The 25,846-nt window shown below is 37.7% G+C and overlaps 1 protein-coding gene across 9 annotated transcripts in view; it reads right to left on the reverse strand.

Annotated features, from left to right (window-relative positions):
• TRDMT1 (tRNA aspartic acid methyltransferase 1) overlaps positions 1-25,846 on the reverse strand; it is a 68,025-nt gene that overhangs the window by 36,581 nt on the left and 5,598 nt on the right. For 8 of the 9 annotated variants that reach the window (XM_081553630.1, XM_081553629.1, XM_081553631.1 and 5 more), the window contains exon 2: positions 3,891-4,000. In XM_081553630.1, the coding sequence (XP_081409756.1) occupies positions 3,891-4,000 (110 nt within the window). Of the gene's footprint in view, positions 1-3,890; positions 4,001-20,490; positions 20,555-25,846 lie in introns of those variants that run through there. The other variant, XM_081553637.1, reaches the window with a different exon arrangement.

Here is a 25,846-nt window from a genome sequence, read left to right on the forward strand (position 1 = left end):
TATAAAATATAGCTGATACAAATTAATAAAGACCTAAATAAGTGAAATGAAAGTGAAAGTGAAAGTGAAGTCGCTCAGTCGTGTTCAACTCTTTGCAACCCCATGGACTGTAGATCACCAGGCTCCTCCATCCATGGAATTTTCTAGGCAAGAATACTGGAGTGGGTTGCCATTTCCTTCTCCAGGGGATCTTCCCAACCCGGGGATGGAACCCAGGTCTCCTGCGTTGCGGGCAGATGTTTTACCGCCCGAGCCACAAGGGAATCCTCAAATAAGTGAAGAGAGATACCATATTCATAAACTGGAAGATTATTTTATGAAGAGATCAGTTCTTCCAAAACCACTCAGTGAAATTCCAATCAAAATACCTTTTTTAGGTAGAAATTGGCAAGCTGATTCTGAAATTTATACAGAAATGTAAATTAGAGAGTAGCCAAAATAATCTTAAAATATAAATTCAGAATTTTGAGAACTTACACTGCCTGAATTTAATATATATTATAAAGCTACAATAACCAATAGTGTGTTATTGATATAAGAATAAAAACTACTGAAGAGAGAATTCAGAAATTTACTCACACACATATGATCTATTTTTTAACAAAGATGTCAAAGAATTTGTGGAAAGGATAGTCTTTTCAGAAAATGGTGTTAGGATAACTTTATATGCACTTAAAAAAAAATAAATTACCCCTACCTGAGACCATACACAAAACATTACCATTTAAATGGGTCATAAACCTAAATGTAAAAGCCAAAACTATAAAACTAACAGGAAAAAATGCAGTAAACAAAGACCTCTCAGGACAGAAAAAGTATCCCATAAAAGAGAAAAAAAAGATAAGTAACTTCTGCACTTTGTGAACACAGTTAAGGAAAGACAAATTACAGAATTGGAGAAAATATTTGTTACACATATTTCTGACAAACAATGTGAAATCAGAAGATATCAACATTTCTTAAAACTAAATGATAATAACACAAACATCAGTTCAGTTCAGTTCAGTTGCTCAGTCATGTACAACCCTTTGCAACCCCATGGACTGTAGCACGTCAGGCCTCCCTGTCCATCACCAACTCCTGGAGTTGACCCAAACTCATGTCCATTGAGTCGGTGATGCCATCCAACTATCTCATCCTCTGTCATCCCCTTCTCCTCCCGCCTTCAATCCTTCCCAGCATCAGGGTCTTTCCTAATGAGTCAGTTCTTTGCATGAGGTGGCCAAAGTATTGGAGTTTCAGCTTCAACATCAGTCCTTCCAGTGAACACCCAGGCCTGATCTCCTTTAGGATGGACTAGTTGGATCTCCTTGTAGTCCAAGGGACTCTCAAGAATCTTCTCCAACACCACAATTCAAAAGCATCAATTCTTCGGCGCTCAGCTTTCTTTATAGTCCAACTCTCACATCCATACATGACTATTAGAAAAATGATAGCCTTGACTAGACAGACCTTTGTTGGCAAAGTAATGTCTCTGCTTTTTAATATGCTGTCTAGGTTGGTCATAGCTTTTCTTCCAAGGAGTAAGCGTCTTTCAATTTCATGGCTGCAGACACCATCTGCAGTGATTTTGGAGCCAAAGAAAATAAAGTCTGCAACTGTTTCCACTGTTTCCCCATCTATTTGCCATGAAGTGATGGAACCGGATGCCATGATCTTAGTTTCCTGAATGTTGAGTTTTAAAGCCAACTCTTTCACTCTCCTCTTTCTCTTTCATCAAGAGGCTCTTTAGTTCTTCTTCCCTTTCTGCCATAAGGGTGGTGTTATTTGCATATCTGAGGTTATTGATATTTCTCCTGGCAATCTTGATTTCAGCTTGTGCTTCATCCAGCCCAGTGTTTCTCATGATGCACTCTGCATATAAGTTAAATAAGCAGGGTGACAATATACAGTCTTGACGTACTCCTTTTCCGATTTGGAACCAGTCTGTTGTTTCATGTCCAGTTCTAACTGTCGCTTCCTGACCTGCATACAAATTTCTCAAGAGGTAGGTCAGGTGGTCTGGTATTCCCCTTTCTTTCAGAATTTTCCACAGTTTAGGTCCACTGGAGAAGGGTATGGCAAACTACTTCAGTATTCTTGCCTTGAGAACCCCATGAACAGTATGAAAAAGCACAAACATACCAAACAATAAAAAAACAAAAAAAAAAATAGAAAAGAAACTTCATCAAAGAAGACACAGAAATGGCCAATAATCACATGAAAAAGTGCTCAACATTATTAGTCACCAGGGAAATGCAAATTAAAATCACAATATCACTGTATGCTCACAAGAGTGGCTAAAATTTAAAAGAATGACAATAGCAACTTTTGGTAAAGATGTAAAATAACTGAAACATTTAAACATTGACTGTGTGACTATAAAACAGTATGAACACTATGTAAAAACAGTTGGCATTTTCTCATAAAATTAAAGAAGTCTATCATACACTCCCACAATTCTACTCCTAGGTATTTACCCACAAGAAAAAAAAAAAAATGTCCACACAAAAACTTATACATGGATCCTCAAAGCAACCTTTTTATAACAGTCAAAACCTGGAAACAATCTAAACGTCAAACATGTGAACGGATACACATTTTGCAATATGAAATTTCCAGAAATACCTGTGCATACAGAATATCACTGAACAGTAATGAAGAGGCAACTACTGATTGATACAATGCAAAAAACATTACATTAAACAAAAGAAGTCACACTTAAAAAAATTACACTTGTGATTTTATTTATGGTACACTAGAAATAGAATATTTAATTTGTAATGACTGAAAGCAGATCGGTGGTTGCCTAGGGCTGGGGTCAGAGACTGACACTTAGGAACATTTTAGGGTAATGGATGTTCTAAAGTCTCAACTGTGGTGATTCAGTTGTATGAGTATGTGTGTGCTCAGTCTTGTCTGACTCTTGCACCCCCATGGACATTGGTCAAAACTCAAACTATACACAAAGAGTGAAGTTTCTTGCATATAAATTACAGTTTCATGAGAAATATGTGTAAAATTTTTCACAACATAAAACTGGGAGAAAAAACACAATTTCATATTACACTGTATTTTGAAAGTAACAATGCATTAAATACTTCTGCTGAGTTCATCACAAGCAAAAAACTATCTTTAACTTTGACAGTCTTCAACAAGAAGAGAGTATCATGGAAACATATACACTGCCATATGTAAAATAGATAGCCAGTGGAATTACAGTATGACTCAGGGAACTCAAACTGGGGCTCTGTGACAACCTAGAGGAGTGGGAGGGAGATTTAAGAGGGAGGGGACATATGTATACTTATGGCTGATTCATGTTGATGTATGGCAGAAACCAACACAATATTGTAAAGTGATTATTCTTCAACTAAAAATTAAAAAAAAAAAATTTTTTTTAAAGTAGCATTCAGTAAGTATTGGGTTGGCCAAAAAGTTCATTCCAGTTTTTGCCTACACCTTTACAGAAAAACCTGAATGAACTTTTTTGGCCAACCCAATAATATAACCAATGATTTTTTTTTCATTTTCTCTTTTTCCACTCCTGCTGTGCATATATTGTACCTGAGTACTGCTTAAAAATTAAGAATTAAGCCAAGTTTAATATCATTATAAAACTGAACATTTAGAAGTAGAGTATATGCTTACATTTCAATTCTTTCAAGACCAAATTACTGATCATATCTCTCTAAAGCTAGAAATTTTTAAAAAGGAAAAAAGAAAAAAATTAACATGCTACCTTCTGACAGAATTAAAAAATATAAATTTAATTCCCTTCTCCTAAACCTTTTCATTTATATTATGACTTGTCTTCAAATGAAGACACCAGAAATCAGTATCTTGCAGTATTCCTCAATCATATTTTTACTTGCTATATACTTGTTAAAACAATAATAATTGTTACTCACTTCAATTGTCTTGGCCAGTAACTGTGTGTGAGGAAAATTATACTTGTATACTTCGTTAGCAACAGTGTTTACATCAACAGCAGCCACCACTTGTGCAGGTATACAGCTTTCTGTAATGATAAATGGAATATCTTAGAATGTCAAGTCCTTAACATCAATTTGTTCATTATAGAAAAGAGCTAAAATAACAGAATTTTGTAGTACATTTCCTCACTTCCTCAATTATCTAGCCAGATCTCAGGTTGTCAGTCGACAACAAACCCAGGAAGAACTAGGTGGGAAGTGGAATATTTATGTACCCCTGGTTCATCTCTCTCAACAACATTCTGGTGCTAAAAATAAGACAAATGTTTTAGTCATTATCTCTCATATTTGCTTTCCTTCCTCCATTAAGGTATACATTTATGAGTCAAATGGAAAGTTTTCCTAAATTAAACCAAAAACATAAAAGTGAAAGATATTCATAAAAGCCGCATGGCTTGGAAATTTAGAAATTAACTACAATTTGTTCCTCATCTTGTAACATTAATACAATTCTGCTTCCCACTACCACTGGAAATGCTTTTAGGTAAGTTTTGTTAAGTTTCAGGTTAATTGTTTTTTAATAGCTTTATTAACATGTAACTCACATATCACAGAATTCACTCCTTGAAGGCTTAGGTAAGTTTTTGAATGGAATGAAAAATTAATTTGTGTCCAAATATTAAAATTTCACAGACCAAAAATTAAAAATTTTGACAGATCAGGAGAGAACATAAGAAGAACAAAAGAAATAATTACAAGGGTATGTCTTCCTTCATTGCTCTGTCTTGCTGCTGAAGAAAGGCATTTTCATAATGTTTTCAGATTCAGAGAATTTTGGTATAGCCTTAATACAGCAGTCAAAATTTGTAACTGCTGTTGTATTTTGCAATTACCACACTCTTTGCACTTCTTTCTCAAAACACATATAAACCCAATTATGTGTAAACCCTGTCCCAAATCAGGAGAAAATGTGAAGAGTTTTTGAAATAAAAGTATTTGAGAGTTCTTAGGAAAATCATCAGAGAAAGTATTACAAAGTTAAATAGTAGCTCCAAATATCTATTTCTTTAATAACCATTTCTTCTAATAGTTAAATTTGGCAGCCCAAATATCAGAAAATGAAAGAGAAAAACATTAGGATGTGAGGAGCTAGGTCACATGTAATAAGGACCTGGAAATAAAAACCAGATCACAGAAGATGGGGCAAAGAGGAAGCAAACACACACTCAGAAACAATCACAACACTACCTGAGGCCTAGGAAAGATGATGCCAGAGAGAAACAAGGGGATAAATGCATCCAAGTAAATATTTACTACATGTCTGCTACCAGACTCAAGAAGCTGGGCTAGGACCAACTCTCTCTAGGTATCCTGCTGCCTTGTATATAGGTCACTGGACGCTTCACGGTCCAGTTAGTAATATCATAGGCAGCTGCCTCTGATTGAGTTTAAATTCAATAATTAGTTTATCTGCCTTTGTATAAAGTAAATTTAAGTTCTAAATTATATCTTTGTCAAAGGTATCAGAGAGATCTTGAAACATAAATGAAGAAGGCTTTTAAACAAATAACAAAAATTAGTATGTAAGAATCAATTTGCAAGATCACAAACCTTATAATGAAGGTTAAGAACTAAGCAACTACTAATCATTGTAAGAGAGCTCGGAATTAAGTAAATTTCATTAACTACTCCACTGTGTTGCTAAATAGGAAGTATTATAATTAGCATGATGCCACCTGCTTGCATTTCTATTATATATACAGCAAGCTGGGACTGCCTGGAATTAGTTGATATGATTTTTCTCTTTTTACAGGCTGATTGAAAACCCACAATGAGGTGCCAAATCTGTACCACAATCAATAATTAATTTTATGTTCTTGTATTATGTGCCCGGAAGACATAAAAACTGACAAAAAACAACTGCCAAATGTGTGTTTTATGTGGTGATACAAAAACTGATGAACCAAAAATTCTTTCTCAGAAAACAACAGATTTTTAAAGTCAATAAACAAACGCACTGTGTGCACATATTTTAGACTGTAATAAAATTAGGATCTACCACATGACCTAGAAAGTTATGCAAAATAAACATACTAAGATCTTCCTGACACTAATTCACCCTGCCTTTTCAAAACAGAACTGTTTTGAGGTATGAGTGTGTTAAGGAAAAAGTTAAACTACTTAAACAATACTCTTAAAAACCAAGCCTTTCAATTCTACCAAAACCTTAAACTGAGCTCCAAAGACAAATTGTCTTGATATTTCTTACTGTATACTTTAAATCTATAGCCTCCAAAAATCTTTGTTAAGCTGCATACACAGATTTTGAAAGTGTTTAAAAAATCCAAACAAATATAATTCAGTAGATTTTGCCTAAGGGAGCCCCATCACTTTAAGTGGTCCAAGAGTAGTAATTCTCAGAAGAGAGAGAGTTGGGGAAAAAGAGATCCACAGGATCTTTTGGGAAAGTAGAAGGGAAGGATGTGTTTTCAGTATTTTGATCTATTGCTTTACCTGGATTTTATTCATGATATTTCTGGTTTATTATGGATTGCATATTTGTTAATATTAACAGGAAGCGTAGATTTAAAAAAAAAGGTGAGAAACTGTATAATTAGATGAACATAGCATAAATTATTTTTAAAAACTGTCAGATTAGATCTACAAGGAAAGGATAAGGGGTATCATATTCCCATTTACATGAGTCTTAAAGTAAAAAAAAAGGCAGATTTAGTTATGTCAAGGAAGACTTTGAAGTGAAATGTGAGAAATGTCACTGGAATTACATGCATAATTCCTGCTCTTAAATATGTTTCTTAATAAGTGGGCAAGAAACACACATACACATCACGTTTGAATAGTGATTATTTTCCTCCTTTTTCTGATCACACTTTCTGGAAAAGCTGGAGGGAAGAACCTCTGGTTGTTGGCAGTAAAAGGTATAAGTACACACTCTACCCACCTTCCCTAACCAAACAAATCAAAAAGTTTAATTGTTCATACATAGCTAATGTGGGGAAAAAACATTTTAGAATGTAAATATAAAATTAACTGGCCTCCTTTGAAATAAGGAAAGTTGCTTTTTTTTTTCTTCTTTTCCTTATCATTTTTTTCTGAACTATATCTCATATAGGTGAGTAATTCTTGAATTACCTCATAATAATCAACCTGAAACATGTAATCAGGTATGTTAACACTGACATCTAGTTGTGAAATAGAAGATCAATTGAATACATCAAATATCTATTTCTTTTCATTCAAAGTCAAGCTTAATTAAAACTAAAAAGTATTTAGCAAAAACAGACATGCAAGGATTCTGAATTTAAAATGATCGCCAAAGTATATTTCCTACTTCTTTTCAAAGATTCTTGCACTTCAAATATCACAATAGGTTGCATTTCTTCACACTAATAATGAAATATCAAAAAAGGAACGCAAAAAAAATTCCTTTAAAAATCATACCAAAAAATTAAATAAACTTAGGAATAAACCTGATCAAAAACTTATATGCTGAGAACTATAATGAACAAAAAAGAACAGGATTCAAAGAAACAGAAAGATACTCCATGCTCTTGGATTGGAAGAATTAGCATCGTGAAAACGGCCATCCTATCCAAAGCAATCTATTACTCATGACATTTTTCACACAACTAGAACAAATAATCCTAAAATGTATATAGAACCATAGAAGACCCAGAATTGCCAAAGCAATCCTGAGGAAAAAGAACTAAGCAGGTGTCAAACCCTCCTAGACTTTGGACAATACTACAAAGCTACAGTAATTAAAATGGTACTGGCATAAAAACAGATACATGGATAATGGAACAGAGTAAAAGCCCAGACATAAACCCACACACCTATGTCAATTAGCCTTTGACAAAGGAGTCAAGAATACAGAATATAGAACAAGGAAAAGTCAGCAAATGGTGTTGGGAAAGTTCGATGGCCACATGTAAATCAATAAAGTTAGAACATCCTCACACCATACACAAAAATAAATCCAAAATGGCTTAAAGACTTAAACATAAAGCATGACACTATAAAACTTCTAAAAGAAAACATAGGCAAAACACTCTCTGACATAAATCATACCAATGTTTTTTTTTTAGGTCAGTCTCCCAAGGCAACAGAAATAAAAGCAAAAATAAATAAATGGGACCTAATCAAACTCACAAGCTTTTGCACAGCAAAGGAAACCATAAGCAAAACAAATCTAAGACAACCTATGGAGTGGGAGAAAATATCTGCAACCAACAAGGGCTTAATTTCCAAAATATACAATCAGCTCATACAACTCAACAACAACAAAAATCAAAAAACCCAACTGAAAAATGGGCAGAACTAAATAAGATATTTCTCCAAAGAAGACATTGCTGATGTTGTTCAGTTACTAAATCATGTTCGACTCTTTGAAACCCCACGGACTGCAGCACACAAGACTTCCCTGCCCTTCATTATCTCCTAGAGTTTTCTCAAACTCATGTCCATTGAGTCAGAGATGCCATCCCACCATCTCATCCTCTGTCACCGCCTTTTCATCCTGCCTTCAATCTTTCCCAGCATCAGGGTCTTTTCCAATGAGTCACTTCTAATCAGGTGGCCAAAGTACTGGAGCTTCAGCTTCAGAATCAGTCCTTCCAATGAATATTCAGAGTGGATTTCCTTTAGGATTGACTGGTTTGATCTCCTTGCTGTCCAATACTCGCAAGAGTCTTCCCCAGCACCACAATTTGAAAGCATAAATTTTCTGGTGCTCAGCCTTCTTTATGGTCCAACTCTGACAACCATATATAACTACTGAAAAAACCATTGACTATACTGACCTTTGTCTGCAAGATGATCTCTGTTTTTTAATATGCTGTCTAGGTTTTCATAGCTTTTCTTCTAAGGAGCAAGCCCCTTTTAATTTCATGGATGCAGTTACCATCCACAGTGATTTTGGAGCCCAAGAAAATAAAATCTGCCACTGTTTCCATTTTCCCCCCACCTATTTGCCATGAAGAAGACATACAGATGGCCAAAAAGCACATGAAAAGATGCTCAACATCACTAATTATTCAGTTGAGTCCAGTTCAGTAGCTCAGTCGTGTCCAACTCTTTGTGACCCCGTGAATCGCAGCATGCCAGGCCCCCTGTCCATCACCAACTCCCGGAGTCTACCCAAACCCATGACCATCGAGTCAGTGATGCCATCCAGCCATCTCATCCTCTGTCATCCCCTTCTCCTCCTGCCCCCAATCCTTCCCAGCATCAGGGTCTTTTCCAATGAGTCAACTCTTCACATGAGGTGGCCAAAGTATTGGAGTTTCAGCTTCAAAATCAGTCCTTCCAATGAACACTCAGGACTGATCTCCTTTAGAATGGGCTGGTTGGATCTCCTTGTAGTCCAAGGGACTCTCAAGAGTCTTCTCCAACACCACAGTTCAAAAGCATCAATTCTTTGGCACTCAGCTTTCTTTATAGTCCAACTCTCACATCCATACATGACTACTGGAAAAACCATAGCCTTGACTAGACGGACCTTTGTTGGCAAAGTAACGTCTCTGCTTTTTAATATGCTATCTAGGTTGGTCATAACATAAATACAAATCAAAACTACAAAGAGGTGCCAACCTCACACTGGTAAGAATGGCCATCACTAAGAAGTCTACAAATAACAAATGCTGGAGAGGGTGTAGCAAAAAAGGAACCATCCTACACTGTTGGTAGGAATGTAAGCTGGTACATTCACTATTGAAAAACAGTATGGAGGTTCCTCAAAGCTAAAAATAAGAGTTGCCATAAGATCCAGCAATCCTACTCCTGGGCATATATCCACACAAAACTATAATTTAAAAAGATCCATGCACCCCTATGTTCACAGCAGCACTATTCACAACAGCCAAGACATGGAAACAACCTAAAGGCCACTGACAGATGAATGGATAAAGATGAGGTACATACATACAATGGAATATTACCTAGCCATAAAAAAGAATGAAATAATGCCATGTGCTACAACATATATGGCATAGAGATTATCACACTGAGGTAAATATAAAGTGTATGTGTACACATTAAGCAAAAAAAAAAAAAAAAAGCCAACTGTCAATGGGGCTATATCTTGATGGCAGATGTGTAATTCTGGGATGATTCTTACCTCTTCCTTTAAATTTTCTTGGATTATTTGTGGGATTTTTTTTTTTTACAATAATAATGTAGTATTTTATAATCAGTAAAATATTTTATATTTTATAATGGGCTTCCCTTGTAGCTCAGTCAGTAAAGAATCTGTCTGCAGTGCAGGAGACCCGGGTTCGATTCCTGGGTTGGGAAGATCCCCTGGAGAAGGAAATGGCAACCCATTCCAGTATCCTTGCCTGGAAAATCTCATGGACAGCGGAGCCTGGTGGGCTGCAGTACATGGGGTCACAAAGAGTTGGGCACGACTGAGCGACTAACACTTACTTACTTAGTTATCATCAATAAAAAGCAAACGAAAAACTTTTTGTCTTGAAAAAAAGAATTCAATACTTCTCTTGGTTATAACCCAAAAAAACCAAAAGAAAAGTAAATTTCAAGAACAGACAAGAATATATTCTTATACACTAGCTACATTCTCAAAACACACACAGGCCCACACATACACACACACAACAGAAAACAGTTATAACTCAATGCATTATTTTATCCCACCAACACAATAGTCAAAAGAATAAAAAACAACAAGAGTTAAACTGACTGGGATAGTTTTTAAAAGATCAACATATGGCACCAAATATAATGAGTTGAAAGCTAACTATTTAAATATTGTTGTTGTTCTTTAGTCGCTAAGTTGTGTCTGATTCTTTGGGGAGCCCATGGACTGTAGCATGCCAGGCTCCTCTGTCCAACAGATTTCCCAGGCAAGAATACTAGAGTGGGTTGCCATCTCCTTCTCCAGGGAATCTTCCTGACCTAGAGATGGAACCTGAGTCTCCTGCATTGGCAGGCAGATTCTTTACTACTGAGCCACCTGGGAAGCCCACCTATTTAAATACTTAACAGATTTCAAGGGATAGAAATCTGTCTTTTCCACTTTCCCCATGACATCTAAGACCTTCACCTTGAACTCTTTAAACATACAACCATGTTTAAAAACACATTTTATTTAAATAAACACATGTAACGCAGCCTATTACAGATTTAAACAACAAAGACTATTTTACATAAATTTGCTGTGAGTGAATGAACATCTATGAATTGTTCATGTTTTTGGTGATGCTTTCTCATAATTTAAAAGATGACAATTTCTGACATATTCATTCTGACCAAGTCAATGAAGAAATTACAGATGACATAAGCATCAGTACCCTGTACCTAGTTAGTCGTGAATGAAAAAACAAAGGCTGTTGTAAAAGTGTAATTATGTTATCAATCAAAAAGATCCCCAAGATTAAAACTCCTCTCCTGCCATTCTGAGTCCTTCTTTGCTTTATGGCAGAAAGCGAAGAAGAACTAAAGAGCCTCTTGATGAAAGTGAAAGAGGAGAGTGAAAATGCTGGCTTAGAACTCAACATTCAGAAAACTAAGATCATGGCACCAGGTCCATCAGTTCATGGCAAATAGATGGGAAACAATGGAAATAGTAATAGACTTTATTTTGGGGGGCTCCAAAATCACTGTGGATGGTGACTGCAGCCATGAAATTAAGATGCTTGCTCCTTGGAAGAAAAGCTATGACCAATCTAGACAGCATATTAAAAAGCAGAGACATTACTTTGCCAACAAAGGTCCGTCTAGTCCAAGCTATGGTTCTTCCAGTAGTCTTGTATGGATGTGAGAGTTGGACTCTAAAGAAAGCTGAGTGCCAAAGAATTAATGCTTTTGAACTGTGGTGTTGGAGAAGACTCTTGAGATTTCCTTGAACTGCAAGAAGATCCAACCAGTCAATCTTGGGGGAAATCAGTCCTGAATATTCACTGGAAGGACTGATGCTGAAGCTTCAATACTTTGGCCACCTGATGCGAAGAACAGACTCATTGGAAAAGATCCTGATGCTGGGAAAGATTAAAGGAGGGAGGAGAAGGGGATGACAGAGGATGAGATGGTTGGACGACATCACCAACACGATGGACATGAGTTTGAGTAGGCTCCGGGAGTTGGTAATGGACAGGGAAGCCTGGCATGCTGCAGTTCATGGGGTTGCAAAGAGTCAGACATGACTGAGCGACTGAACTGAACTGAAGTTTTACAACTCTGCACTAGACCAGGAAGCACAGGCTAGTCCTAAGACCTCAGAGGAAAATGCATTTCAATTAACTTCATTGCTCATTTTCCTCCTCCATACTCCTCCTGACTGTATGCAAACCTTTTTCATTAAGCCACATAATACTCAACAAATAGTAGCTATCGTTATTTTTTATAATCAAGGCTGTCACAGGCATACCCTAAGAGATCTTTTATTCAAAATGTGTGTATGTGCATACATGTATGTGTCTGTTCACATGGTTGAAGAAAAGATTTAGAATATGATACCTAGTTAGATCGTTGCCTGTGTTTGAATTTTAGCTTCACTATTTTCAACTGTGTGACTTAAACAAATTCTTGACCTCAGTGTCTTTAACTATAAAACAGAGATAATAAGGTACCTATATCATAGTTGCCTGAGGATTAAATTACTTAATACCTATAAGATTCTTACATTTGTGCTCACCATACAGTGGTCACTCAATAAATGTTTGCTATTATTATTATCAAAAGCACAAAGACTTTTAAAAAATAAGAATATCAAATGTTAAAAAATACATATATATATATAGGTGTGATAGGAATTCTCACTGCAGATATGAACATCAATTGAGGATTCAATGTTTTAGGAGTTTGGCAGTATGTATCTAAAGTCTAAAAACTGCTTTGAACTTACCAATTTTATACTTGGGCACATACCCTAAGGTATGGCAGATAGAATAAAGACCCCTCAAAGATGTCCACAACCTAATCTCTGAAGCTTGTGAAATGTTACCTTACATAGCAATGGGGACTTTGCAGATATGACTAAGGATCAAGAGGAGATTATCCTGGGTTATAGTGATAGACCCAGTATAATCACAAGAAGGATGAAAGACGGTTAGAGTCAGAGAAGAAGATGTGATGAGGGAAGCAGAAGTCAGGGAGAAAGATGTAAAGATGCTACACTTCTGGCTCTGAAGATGGAGGAAGGGGTCATGAGCCAAATGCAGGTGACCTACAAACACTGGAAAAGGCCAGGAAGGAGAGTCTCTCCTAGGACCTCCAGAAGGAACCAGCCCTGGCAACACCTTGATGTTAAGACATCTGACCTCCAGAGCTGTAAGAGAATGTATCTGTGTTGCTTTAAGCCATTAAGTTTATGGTCAACTGTTACAGCAGCAACAGGAAACTAATACATAAGGCAACAACAGAGATGTAGAGAAAAGACGCACATGATGTATCAATGGCATGTCATTTATAACAGTGAAAATTACAAGCAACCTAATTGTGGAAATTCCATAAAATGGAATGTCACACAACCATTAAATATCAAAAGTTAACAAAGACATTTAATGGCAAAGAAAAATTCAAGATATTCTATGTGAAAAAAGCTATAATTTATTTTAGTGTTCATGGACCCATGTAGGATACAGATTGAAAAGATAAAATCTAAATCCTCAACAAGGATTAGCCCTACATGAGCATCATATATAATTTTTAAATTTTCTTCTGCATTTGTCCAGCATGCGTATTTCCTTAGCAGACTATAATCTCTGGAGGAGAGAACAGAGCATGTCTATAGAGTCCCTTGGACTGCCAGGATATCCAACCAGTCCCTCCTAAAGCAGATCAGTCCTGGGTGTTCATTGGAAGGACCGATGTTGAAGCTGAAGCTCCAGTACTTTGGCCACCTGATGCGAAGAGCTGACTCACTGGAAAAGACCCTGATGCTGGGAAAAATTGAGGGCAGGAGGAGAAGGGGAGAGTGAGGATGAGATGGTTGGGTGGCATCACCGACTCAATGGACATGGGTTTGGGTAGACTCTCGCAGTTGGTGATGGACAGGGAGGCCTGGCATGCTGCGGTTCATGGGGTAGCAAAGAGTCGGACACGACTGAGTGACTGAACTGAACTGACAGACCCATTACACAGAAACCAGTCAGCAATTATGTCCTGAATGAATAATGAGCATGGTTTCAGTATTTCCCAACTTTTAACAAACGTATTACACAGTTAAAAATAAAAAGAGCACTAAATGTAAAAATATTTTTAAAATATTCAATTTCATTTGTTATCAAAAAATTAAAATAATCTCACCTAGTAAATTATATAGTCTTAGGTATTATTTTGGTATATCTATAGTCACACAAACACTATGAAATTTAAGCTGGTATGTCCTTTAAAAACGAACCTGACAATATCATCAGTCATTAAAATGCTCATGCTCTATAACTTACTCATTCAAATATTTGTTGAGTATCTGCTTTGTGCAAGCACTATTCTTGATGCCAACGATACAACAGTCAACAAGATAAACCTCTACACACACAAAACAAACAAAATTCTGACACAAAAACATCTCCACCTGATGGAGATTCCATTTTAGGAGAGGCAATTAGAAACATAACCAAGTAACACAGTATGACAGGTAATAGTAAGTGCTTAGGGTAAAAATCAAACAGTAAGAGGTACAGGGAGGCAGAACAGAAGGTGCAGTTTTTGATACTGACCAGGGAAGAACCGAGAAGATGACATTAGAGTAAACACAGGGACTAAGCATGTGTCTATGTGGGCAGCAGCGTGCCAGGCAGAGGGAACAGCAAGTTCAACAGCACTGAAGTGGGGATGTGCTTGATGTGTGTTGGAGAGCAAGACCCTCAGCCGCACTCCACCCAGAGGCTAACACTGAGAGCAGGACAGTGTGCATGCTTCCAGACTTTTTTCTATGTCCACACTCATCTACATTACACACACACATGCAATACTGTACATATGTGCCCAAATATGACAACTAGCATAAAAGCCAGTTGCCCATTTTCCACATAAGACTATCCAAAATGAGATGTAAAGCCATTTCCATAATACAGACGATGGAAGGAAATGACTTCATATAATATAATTTATTAATTTAATTATATAAACATTTTAAATAACACTTTCTTATTATGTTCATTTAGAAACATTGCTTTGTCCACTCAAATTTCATGAAACAAGATTATTCTATATGCATCTTGAAATCACAGTCTTTACCATCCATGGAGCCACTTTTTAAGTTATCTAACAATTTTCAGAAGCACATCAATTTCAAAGTTACTTAAGATCTAGCATTTTTTTTTGAGTTCATGCACGATGATGTCACTGGAAATATTACGCCAACCACAACTACCCATTAGCTCTTTGTGATCTCCACAAAGTAACCCCATAGTGTATTGCTTTGTAATGCAATTTCTAGAAGGTTTGTTTACAATGATATCTAATACTTATACTTGTAAGGTCATCTTCCCCAAAATTATCTCTAAACCTTTAAATTCGGCTGTAACATTTTTCATCAATTTCAAGGGACCCCAACAAGCATCCTAAATGGGTATTAAGTTTTTTCAAGCTAATGTAACTTTTCCAAGCAGTGTTTTATTACTTCGTTGTTCAAACTAAAATAAGGCAGTTGAAGAATATCAACATCCTTCATGAGAACTAAAATATAAGGCCATATCCTCTTTCCAAAGTATAGGTTTTGGAGGGAAAATGAATATATTGCATTGAAGAATTTATGACAAATATGTGTTTAAGGGCATATGTATAGATGTTTGGGTTTTGGTTTTGATGAAATCACAAGCCCTTTGATGATACAATCATGGGAGAAATGCAAAAGACAACCTTTTATGAGAAACAGACCTCTGGATTTCAAGCATGCCTCCCTAGCCAAACACTGAAATGCCAACCCACACACACACACAAAAAAACTGTAACATTACAGATTCACATATTTTTTTCCTCAAGCCTGGTCACTGATATTCTGACAGATCAAAATTAACTGAAGGAAACCTCATTGGACCGAGAGTAAAGTAGAGATAAATGATCAGCATTAAGGCAAAATCAACAATTTTTTTAAACAACTCAGAAAATAATAACAAAAATAAAATGAGGTCACAAAAACAAAATGTCTTTTGAAGAAGCAGAGAAATTAAAGGTACTGTGGAACTTTATTATCATCTAAATTTCAGGGATTTTAGGACAAAATGTAAATAAGGCAAAATTACTTATTTAGTATCTCTTATTTGATCTATTAAAGTTCAAGTGCTGCTACTAGAACTATGTATAAATCCTTTGAATTATGGGTTCTTTGTGGACTGATATTCACCTATAATTAAGGAACATGCCATAGTCTATGAGGGTCATGTATGTGCTAAAAGGCTGTAATGTTTGTGCTTAAATGAAGTCTCATTCACTGAGGACAGAGGGATTATTAAATTCACTATTGAGTTTGAATAAAAATCACTAATAGATGCTGAAAAACGATTATGATTACCTCTCTAATGGAGTGGTTTTACTTTAGTCCAAGAGTTTTTGCTAGGTTTGTGGTAATTACAAGTCCCAGAATGAAAAGAACTAGTGAAAAAGTAAAAGCAACTATTGATCCAGGTAAAGTAATGGTATTTTTAAAATCCCAACACACAATCTACTTATTTTCCAAAGATGTGCGTACATGCTCAGTCACTCAGTCATGTCCAACTCTTTGCAACCCTATGGACTGTAGCCCTTCAGGCTCCTTTGTCCATGGGATTTCCCAGGTAAGAATACTGGAGTGGGTTGCCATTTCCTCCTCCAAGGGATCTCTTTGACCCAGGGATCAAACCTGCATCTCCTGCCATCTAGGAAGATATATATATATATATATATATATATATATATATTGCTTTTAGGCAAGATGAGAGCAGTTTGGCACTATTTCTGAAGATCACGCTTCAGAAATACTCCTGATAATTTCCCAGTGGCAAAGCAAAATGCCAAAAGAAATCCTAAGAAGGCTTCAGACACCAACAAACACCAAATTCTACATGTAATATTAATTTCATACACCTTTATGATAATAATCATTCTGGAGTCACTCACAGATGTACTCTCATATATCAACCTCTTCTTTTCAAATTTCCATACAAAGAAATAACATTTCTTGACAGGAATAAAGTTAAACTTTCAAATATTTTTACCATATCTCATTATTATAACAACATATGGTTAAAATTCTACACTGAGTTAAAACCAACTTATTCTCAATAGGTGTGATTATTCTGAGAAAAGTTCAAATGTCTTTTCACGTGATACAGAAAAAATCTCTATTATCTATTAAAATTTCACATATAATCACACACGTAAAAACTTTTCATAAAAACTTTCAAAAGTTTTCATAAAAATTTCTATTCAATTGGTCACTCTCCAGCACACACACACACACACACATATACACATACACACATATATACACATTTGTTCTATACCCCGCATAACACCTTTTCACATCCTTTAAAACGTTATCCATGGATCAACTTTGGGAAATGCTGATTTAGCTCATCCAAAAAAAAACAAAAACAAAAAAGAGAGAGAGACCTTCATGATTCAGACTTAATATCTAAGCTTAAATTTGTCACGGTATAATGGTATCTACTTCAAGCTATATAGTTCATGGCAAACGTGATCCTTGTTCACCTATTCATTCTACAAATATGTGTAAGTGATGTTCTAGACAAAATCTACCCTATTATGGAATTATATTCTAGTTGTGGGGGGGGGTCAACCAACAAATAATTAAGTATATAAGTATATAATATGCCTAACCATGAAAAGTACTATGGTAAAAATCAAGGAGAGTAAGCCAGACAGTGTGGAAGAAGAACCTGGTTATATTTGTATGTAGGTTGGTTAGAGGATGTCTCACTAGCAGCAACCTGAAGAAAATGAGGGAGCAGGTCTGGGACATATCTGAGAAATGATGCTTCTAGACCAGAAAAGAGAGACAACGCAAAGGTCCAGAGATGGAAGCATGCTTGTTTGTCAGAGAAACAGACAGGAGACTGGTGTTACGGACTGAATGTTAATGTTCCCCCCAAATCCATAAGTTGAAACTTTACCTCCCAGTGTGATGGTGCTAGGAAGTGGGGCTTTTGGGAGGTCATTAGGATGAGAAGTAGATGAATGAGGGTGAAGCTCTCATGAGTAGGATAAATGCCCTGAAAGTCAGGAGACAGCTTGCTTCGCCTCTGCTCTACCAAGTGAGGACACGATGAGCAGGCAGTACCCTGCAATCTGGAAGATGGCCTGCACCAGAATTCAACCATGCTACCACGAAGATTTTGAACTTCTCAGCCTTCAGAACTCTGAGAAATTAATTTCTATTGTTTATGAACCTCTGGTTCATATTGTTTATGACTCATATTGTTTATGAGTCTCTGGTACTCTATTGTTGTTGTTGTAGTTCAGTCACTCAGTCATGTCCGACTCTTTGCAACTCCATGGACTGCAGCATGCATCTTGTCCTCTGTTATCCCTTCTCCTCTTGCCCTCAATCTTTCCCAGCATCAGGGTCTTTTCTAATGAGTCAGCTCTTCGCATCAGGTGGCCAAAGTATTGGAACTTGAGCTTCAGCACCAGTCCTTCCAATGAATATTCAGGGTTGATTTCCTTTAGGATTGACTGGTTTGATCTCCTTGCAGTCCAAGGGACTCTCAAGAGTCTTCTCTAGCACCACAGTTCAAAAGCATCAATTCTTCACTGCTCAGCCTTCTTTATGGTTCAACTCTCACATCCATACATGACTACTGGAAAAACCAGAGCTCTGACTAGATGGACCTTCATCAGCAAAGCAATGTCTCTGCTTTTTAACATGGTCTCTAGGTTGGTCATAACTTTTCTTCCAAGAAGCAAGTGTCTTTTAATTTCATGGCTGCAGTCACCATCTGCAGTGATTTTGGAGCCCAAGAAAAGAAAGTCTGTCACTGTTTCCATTGTTTCCCCATCTATTTGCCATGAAGTGATGGGACTGGATGCCATGATCTTAGTGTTTTGAATGTTGAGTTTTAAGCCAGCCTTTTCACTCTCCTCTTTCATTTTCATCAAGAGGCTCTTTAGTTCCTCTTTGCTTTCTGCCATAAGGGTGGTGTCTTCTGCACATCTGAGGTTACTGGTACTTCTCCCAGCAATTTTGATTCTAGCTTGTGATTCATCCAGCCCAGTATTTCACATGACGTACTCTGCATATAAGTTAAATAAGTACAGTGACAATATGCAGCCTTGATGTACTCCTTTCCCAATTTGGAACCAGTCTGTTGTTCTATGTCTGGTTCTAACTATTGCTTCTTGACCTGTTTACAGGCTTCTCAGGAGGCAGGTAAGGTGGTCTGGTATTCCCATCTCTTGATGAATTTTCCAGTTTGTTGTGATTCACACAGACAAAGGCTTTAGCATAGTCAATGAAGAAGTAGATGTTTTTCTGGAACTCCGTTGCTTTTTCCATGACCCAACAGATGTTGGCAATTTGATTTCTGATTCCTCTGCCTTTTCTAAATCCAGCTTGAACATATGGAAGTTCTCAATTCAAGTACTGTTGAAGCCTAGCTTAGAGAATTTTGAGCACTACTTTGCTAGTGTGTAAAATGACAGCAACTGTACAGTAGTTTGAACATTTTTTGGCATTGCCTTTCTTTGGGATTGGAATGAAAACTGACCTTTTCCAGGCCTGTGGCCACTGCTGAGCTTTCCAAATTTGCTGGCATATTGAGTGCAGCACTTTCACAGCATCATCTTTTAGGATTTGAAACAACTGACTAAGCCAGTGGGCAATCCTGGAATGGAGTGAGTTGGGGAGTGCAAGAGATGTATCAAAGAGGGAGGAACTGGCTCTAGACCAAGGAGCCTATGGGTTTTATTAAGGACTCTTGCTTTTACTAAGTGAAATGAGACACCTCTCAGAAGGTTTCATCAGAGGAGTGACTTCTCTGACATTTCTAAAGGATCATGCTGACCACTATGTTGAAAATAAACTAGAGGTGAAAGAGCAGAAGCAAGGAGACCAGGAAAAAGGCTGTTGCAATAGTTGTCAGGTTTCCCAAAAGAGAACCGATAGCATGAAACTGGAGCCTATTATACAGAGTGAAGTAAGTCAGAAAGAGAAACACCAATACAGTATATTAATGCATATATATGGAATTTAGAAAGATGGTAATGATGACCCTATGTGCAAGACAGCAAAAGAAACACAGGGGGGTGGGGGAGGCAGGGGGTGTTGGGGGGGTGGGGGGATGAGCAGGCGTTGGGGTTGGGGGGTGGTGGGCAGGCGTTGGGGTCGGGGGGTGGTGGGCAGGCGTTGGGGTTGGGGGGTGGTGGGCAGGCGTTGGGGTGGGGCGGGGGAACAGTTGAATGAGTAGCTCAGGGCCCAGGAGACTGATAAAACAGGACAAGGACAAGGTGGTAAAGGTGAAGATGGAGAGAAATGATAGAATTATAAATCTGGCTTAAAGGTAGAGCCTGTGGAATTTGCTGATGTGAGTGAAAGAAAGACGCAGAGATGACTCCAGGATTTAGGTCTGGGCCCCGGAAGAAGGGAGACACGTACCACCAGGAGGAGGCAAGAGCGGCAGGTCTGGGAGAAGCAAGGAGAACCAGGAACGCAGTTTCTTGCACATCTTTAGAAAAACCAGAGATAAAGGGAACATTTACAGATCCTGCCACAAAGGAAAACTACAGGGAAGCTTACTTTAGTCCAAGTTGTCGATAAAATCAAACAGCCCTAGCGCTTCTCACGCATCAACTCACTGCCTTCCAACCCTTCCCTCAGTGCCCTCTCTTGCCAGTCTGGCATTTCCCAAGGCAGCTAAGAAACACTATGACACAGGATGCGAAAAAAAAAAAAAAAGTGTCCCCTCCTCCACTAAAAAAAAAGGGGGGGGGTCCCTTGCTCAAATACATAGGGGAAGTGCTGCTTTAAGCCAAGTATCATCTTTTTTTTTGCAGGGCTTCTCAACACCTTTGATACATTAATGGGTCCTGAGGATGATTTAAGGGACAATGTCACATGAAGAGTTTTCACAAAATTAATACATGTAACAAGCATATGAAAATGTTTGACTTCCTAAGGAACATCATCAGTTCTATATTCTGTACCAGGAACTATACTAGCTCTACGTATTCATCATTTCATTAAATCCTCTTAACAACGCTATAAAATTAGTACTGTTATCCCAATTTTATTGGACTCCAAGACAACTAAGAGGAGAAAGCTAATTACAAATCAAGGTAGGAAAAGAAAAGGAACTAAGATTTACCAAGTACCTACATTATTTTTCATTCATCAACTGCTTCATTTTACATCCACAATACCTTATGAGAAAGTATTATTATGTCCATCTCACAGACAGGGTACCTGGCCCAGAAAGATGAATAATTTTCCAATATTTTGACAGTATGTGGCAGACCTAAAAATTGGCATTAATTTTATCACTCAGAGAAACACATTGAGTAGTTCAGAAAACACTGGGAAGGAGGCCAGGAAAATGACCACAAAGTGGCTACAGGCTGGGAAATCTGTTCTCTAGCAGAGAAGGTGAGTAAGCTTTCCAGGGAGTCGAGGGAGCAAAATAGAACATGCCATTCTCTTCAATGCCCTTCTCCTTTACTTTTTCATTTTCATTCCATGTCATCTTTTGTAGCTATAAGTAATTCTTTCACCAATTTATTCCTGTGTCATTCAAATCTAGTCTGAAAGCTCTTTGATAACTTTAAATATTGAATGATCAGTTTCTTCTAAAGGCCATTTTTAACAACATATTAGAACTTCCTATGGGCTTCCCACCCACCTGCCAATGCAGGAGATGCAGGTTCGATTCCTGGGTCAGGAAGATCCCCTGGAGGAGGACATGGCAATCCACTCCAGTATTCTTGCTTGAAGAGCCCCATGGGCAGAGGAGCCTGGAGGGCTATAATCCATGGGGTCACAAAGGGTTGAACACCACTGAGCAACTGAGCACACATGAACAAAGAACTTTCTATAACTTTACAATTTTTGAGAATTGTTGCCCATATTTACTCAACACTATGTTCCAAGCACTACTCACATGCTTTATTTTTATTAACCCATAAACTTCACAATTCCCTTTTGAGGTAGGTGCTATTATCGTCCCCTCTTATAGAAAAGGACACTGAGGCACAGAAAGTTTTGTTTTTCCCCAAGGCCACATAGCTAGGATGCCCCAAGGCCTTCTGACAAGATAACTGTGCTCTTAACTAACAGACCAAACAGCCGCTCTGTGAGTCGTCCTAGATCAACACTGTTCCTGTTCTCTCCCACAGTGCCAAATGACAATGACTTAACGCCAGACTGCATCCTATGTCTAATTATTTGACACTACCAAATGATTGTCAGAAAGTTTAAGTATCAAATATTAAAAAGAATGACACGATTTGCAAAACATAAGCAAAATTTCAGATCCCTAAAGCAGCTGGCCAAGGTAATGTAAAATAGGAGGTATATGCTGCTGTTTCTTCCAACTGAATGAATTCCTATTCACTTTAAACTCCTCCTTTGTTCTATCCCTATGGCTGTCTTCAGTGGACTTCTTAGTTGACTTCTCCTAACTGGCTAATTCTGGAAGAATAAACTGGCCAGGGCTGCTCAGTTTCCCTATCCTCCTCTTGGGAATGTGGTACCCACACAGAATACGTGTTCTGCTTGCTTCTCCAGCTGTGCCTGGAAGGTAAGCTGCCTACTTCTCTGGTTGAGTATGAGCTGACCCACTTGGACTTCTCCCTAAGCAACATGCTTCAACTCAGCCTTTATTAATAATAAAAAATATATGGATTTTGATTTCCTGTTTGCCTCACTCTTCTGTTTTGTTTCTCATATTGCTCAGAATTAAGAAGAGGGTTACTATTAATTGTTTAGTTCAGTCACTCAGTCACGTCCGACTCTTTGCAACCCCATGGACCGCAGCACGCCAGGCTTCCCTGTCCATCACCAACTCCTGGAGCTTGCTCAAACTCATGTCCATTGAGGGGGTGATGCCTTCCAACCATCTCATCTTCTGTCGTCCCCTTCTCCTCCTGTCTTCAATCTTTCCCAGCATCAGGGTCTTTTCCAGTGAGTCAGTTCTTCGCATCAGGTGGCCAAAGTATGGGAGTTTCAGCTTCAGCACTAGTCCTGCCAATGAATATTCAGGGTTGATTTCCTTTAGGATTGACCAGCTTGATCACCTTGCAGTCCAAGAGAATCTCAAGAGTCTTCTCCAATACCACAGTTCAAAAGCATCAATTCTTCACTGCTCAGCCTTCTTTATGGTTCAACTCTCACATCCATACATGACTACTGGAAAAACCAGAGCTTTGACTAGATGGAACTTTGTTGGCAAAGTGATGTCTCTGCTCTTTAATATGCTATCTAGGTTGGTCATAGCTTTACTTCCAAGAAGCAAGCGTCTTTTACTTTCATGGCTGCAGTCACCATGTGCAGTGATTTTGGAGCCCAAGCAAATAAAGTTTCTCACTGTTTTCGTTGTTTCCCAGTCTATTTGCCATGAAGTGATAGGATAAGATGCCATGATCCTAGTTTTTTGAATGTTGAGTTTTAAGCCAGTTTTTGTACTCTCTTCTTTCACTTTCATCAAGAGGCTCCTCAGTTCCTCTTCACTTTCTGCCATAAGGGTGGTGTCATCTGCATATTTGAGGTTATTGATATTTCTCCTGGCAATCTTGATTCTAGCTTGTGCTTCATCCAGCTCGGCATTTCACATGATGCATTTAAGTTAAATAAGCAAGGTGACAATATACAGCCTTGTTGTACTCCTTTCCCAATTTGGAACCAGTCCGTTGTTCCACGTCTGGTTTTAACTGTTGCTTCTTGACCTTCGTAGAGATTTCTCAGGAGGCAGGTAAGGTGGTTTATTATTACCATCTCTTTAACAATTTTCCACAGTTTGTTGTGATCCACACAGTCAAAGGCTTTGTCGTAGTCAATAAAGCAGAAGTAGATGTTTTGCTGGATCTCTCTGGCTTTTTCTATGATCCAGTGGATGTTGGCAATTTGATCTGTTTCCTCTGCCTTTTCTCAATCCAGCTTGAACATCTGGAAGTTCTCGGTTCACATACTATTTATTGAGTTCCCTAAAAAAAGAACCCAATAGATAGGTCCTAACACAAATTGGTCATTATTCATTAACAAGGGAGAAGTAATTTGATGTGTAGAATATAGTAATATTCTCTGCTGTGAAGTATGTATTCGTTATTCATCATATAAAAGATAGTTAATTCTGTCATCCAATGGAAAGTTGTGATGTTCCTTTTGAAATACACAAAATTCATTCTATGCATCTCTTCTTTGTATTTCAAGTGCAGAGAAAAATCAAACTAGGAATTTCCATAAATACTAAATAACAAATGATATATATATTTTTAATGGTACATATTTTTCCTTGTTAGCCTTTGTGTGTGTGTGTGTGCTCAGTTGCTCAGTGCTGTCTGACTGTGGTCCCATGGACTGTAGGCTACTAGGCTCCTCTGTCCATGGAATTTTCCAAGTAAGAATACTAGAGCACATTGCTGTTTCATACTCCAGGGAATCTTCCTATTTTTCTTGCTTTATTTTAAATCTGACAATAAATCATATAAAAATAAACAAACGGGACCTAATTAAAATTAAAAGCTTTTGCACAACAAAGGAAACTATAAGCAAGGTGAAAAGACAGCCTTCAGAATGGGAGAAAATAATAGCAAACGAAGCAACAGACAAACAATTAATCTCAAAAATATACAAGCAACTTCTGCAGCTGAATTCCAGAAAAATAAACGACCCAATCAAAAAATGGGCCAAAGAACTAAACAGACATTTCTCCAACGAAGACATACAGATGGCTAACAAACACATGAAAAGATGCTCAACATCACTCATTATTAGAGAAATGCAAATCAAAACCACAATGAGGTATCATTTCACACCAGTCAGAATGGCTGCTATCCAAAAGTCTACAAGCAATAAATGCTGGAGAGGGTGTGGAGAAAAGGGAACCCTCTTACACTGTTGGTGGGAATGCAAACTAGTACAGCCACTATGGAGAACAGTGTGGAGATTCCTTAAAAAACTGGGAATAGAACTGCCATACGACCCAGCAATCCCACTGTGGGGCATATACACCGAGGAAACCAGAATTGAAAGAGACGCGTGTACCCCAATGTTCATCGCAGCACTGTTTACAATAGCCAGGACATGGAAGCAACCTAGATGTCCATCAGCAGACGAATGGATAAGGAAGCTGTGGTACATATACACAATGGAATATTACTCAGCCATTAAAAAAAATACATTTGAATCAGTTCTACTGAGATGGATGAAACTGGAGCCCATTATACAGAGTGAAGTAAGCCAGAAAGAAAAACAACAATACAGTATACTAATGCATATATATGGAATTTGAAAGATGGTAACGATAACCCTATATGCGAGACAGAATAAGAGACACAGATGCATAGAACAATTTTATGGACTCTGAGGGAGAAGGTGAGGGTAGGACGTTCTGGGAGAATAGCATTGAAACATGTATATTAGCATATGTGAAACAGAACACCATTCCATGTTTGATGCATGAGACAAGGGCTCAGGGCCGGGGCAATGGGATGACCCAGAGGGATGGGATGGGGAGGGAGGTGGGTGGGGGGTCCAGGAAGGGGAACACATGTAAACCCATGGCTGAGTCATGTCAATGTATGGCAAAAACTATTACAATATTGTAAAGTAATTAGCCCCCAACTAAAATAAATAAATTTATTAAAAAAAAAGTATAAACAACAACAACAACAAAAAAGAATAACTGGGAAAATAGGGAGAAAGAGGGCATTTTTACAATCTCAAAGATAAATAGAAAAGAAAATTAACAGTTCAAATTTCAGCCCCTTACAAATGATGTTTTAAAACTACCCCTAGGTGA

The sequence above is a fragment of the Giraffa tippelskirchi genome, chromosome 13 (genome assembly GCF_054371585.1).
Source record: "Giraffa tippelskirchi isolate mGirTip1 chromosome 13, T2T-mGirTip1v1.2.pri, whole genome shotgun sequence".
Classification (NCBI taxonomy): Eukaryota; Metazoa; Chordata; class Mammalia; order Artiodactyla; family Giraffidae; genus Giraffa; species Giraffa tippelskirchi.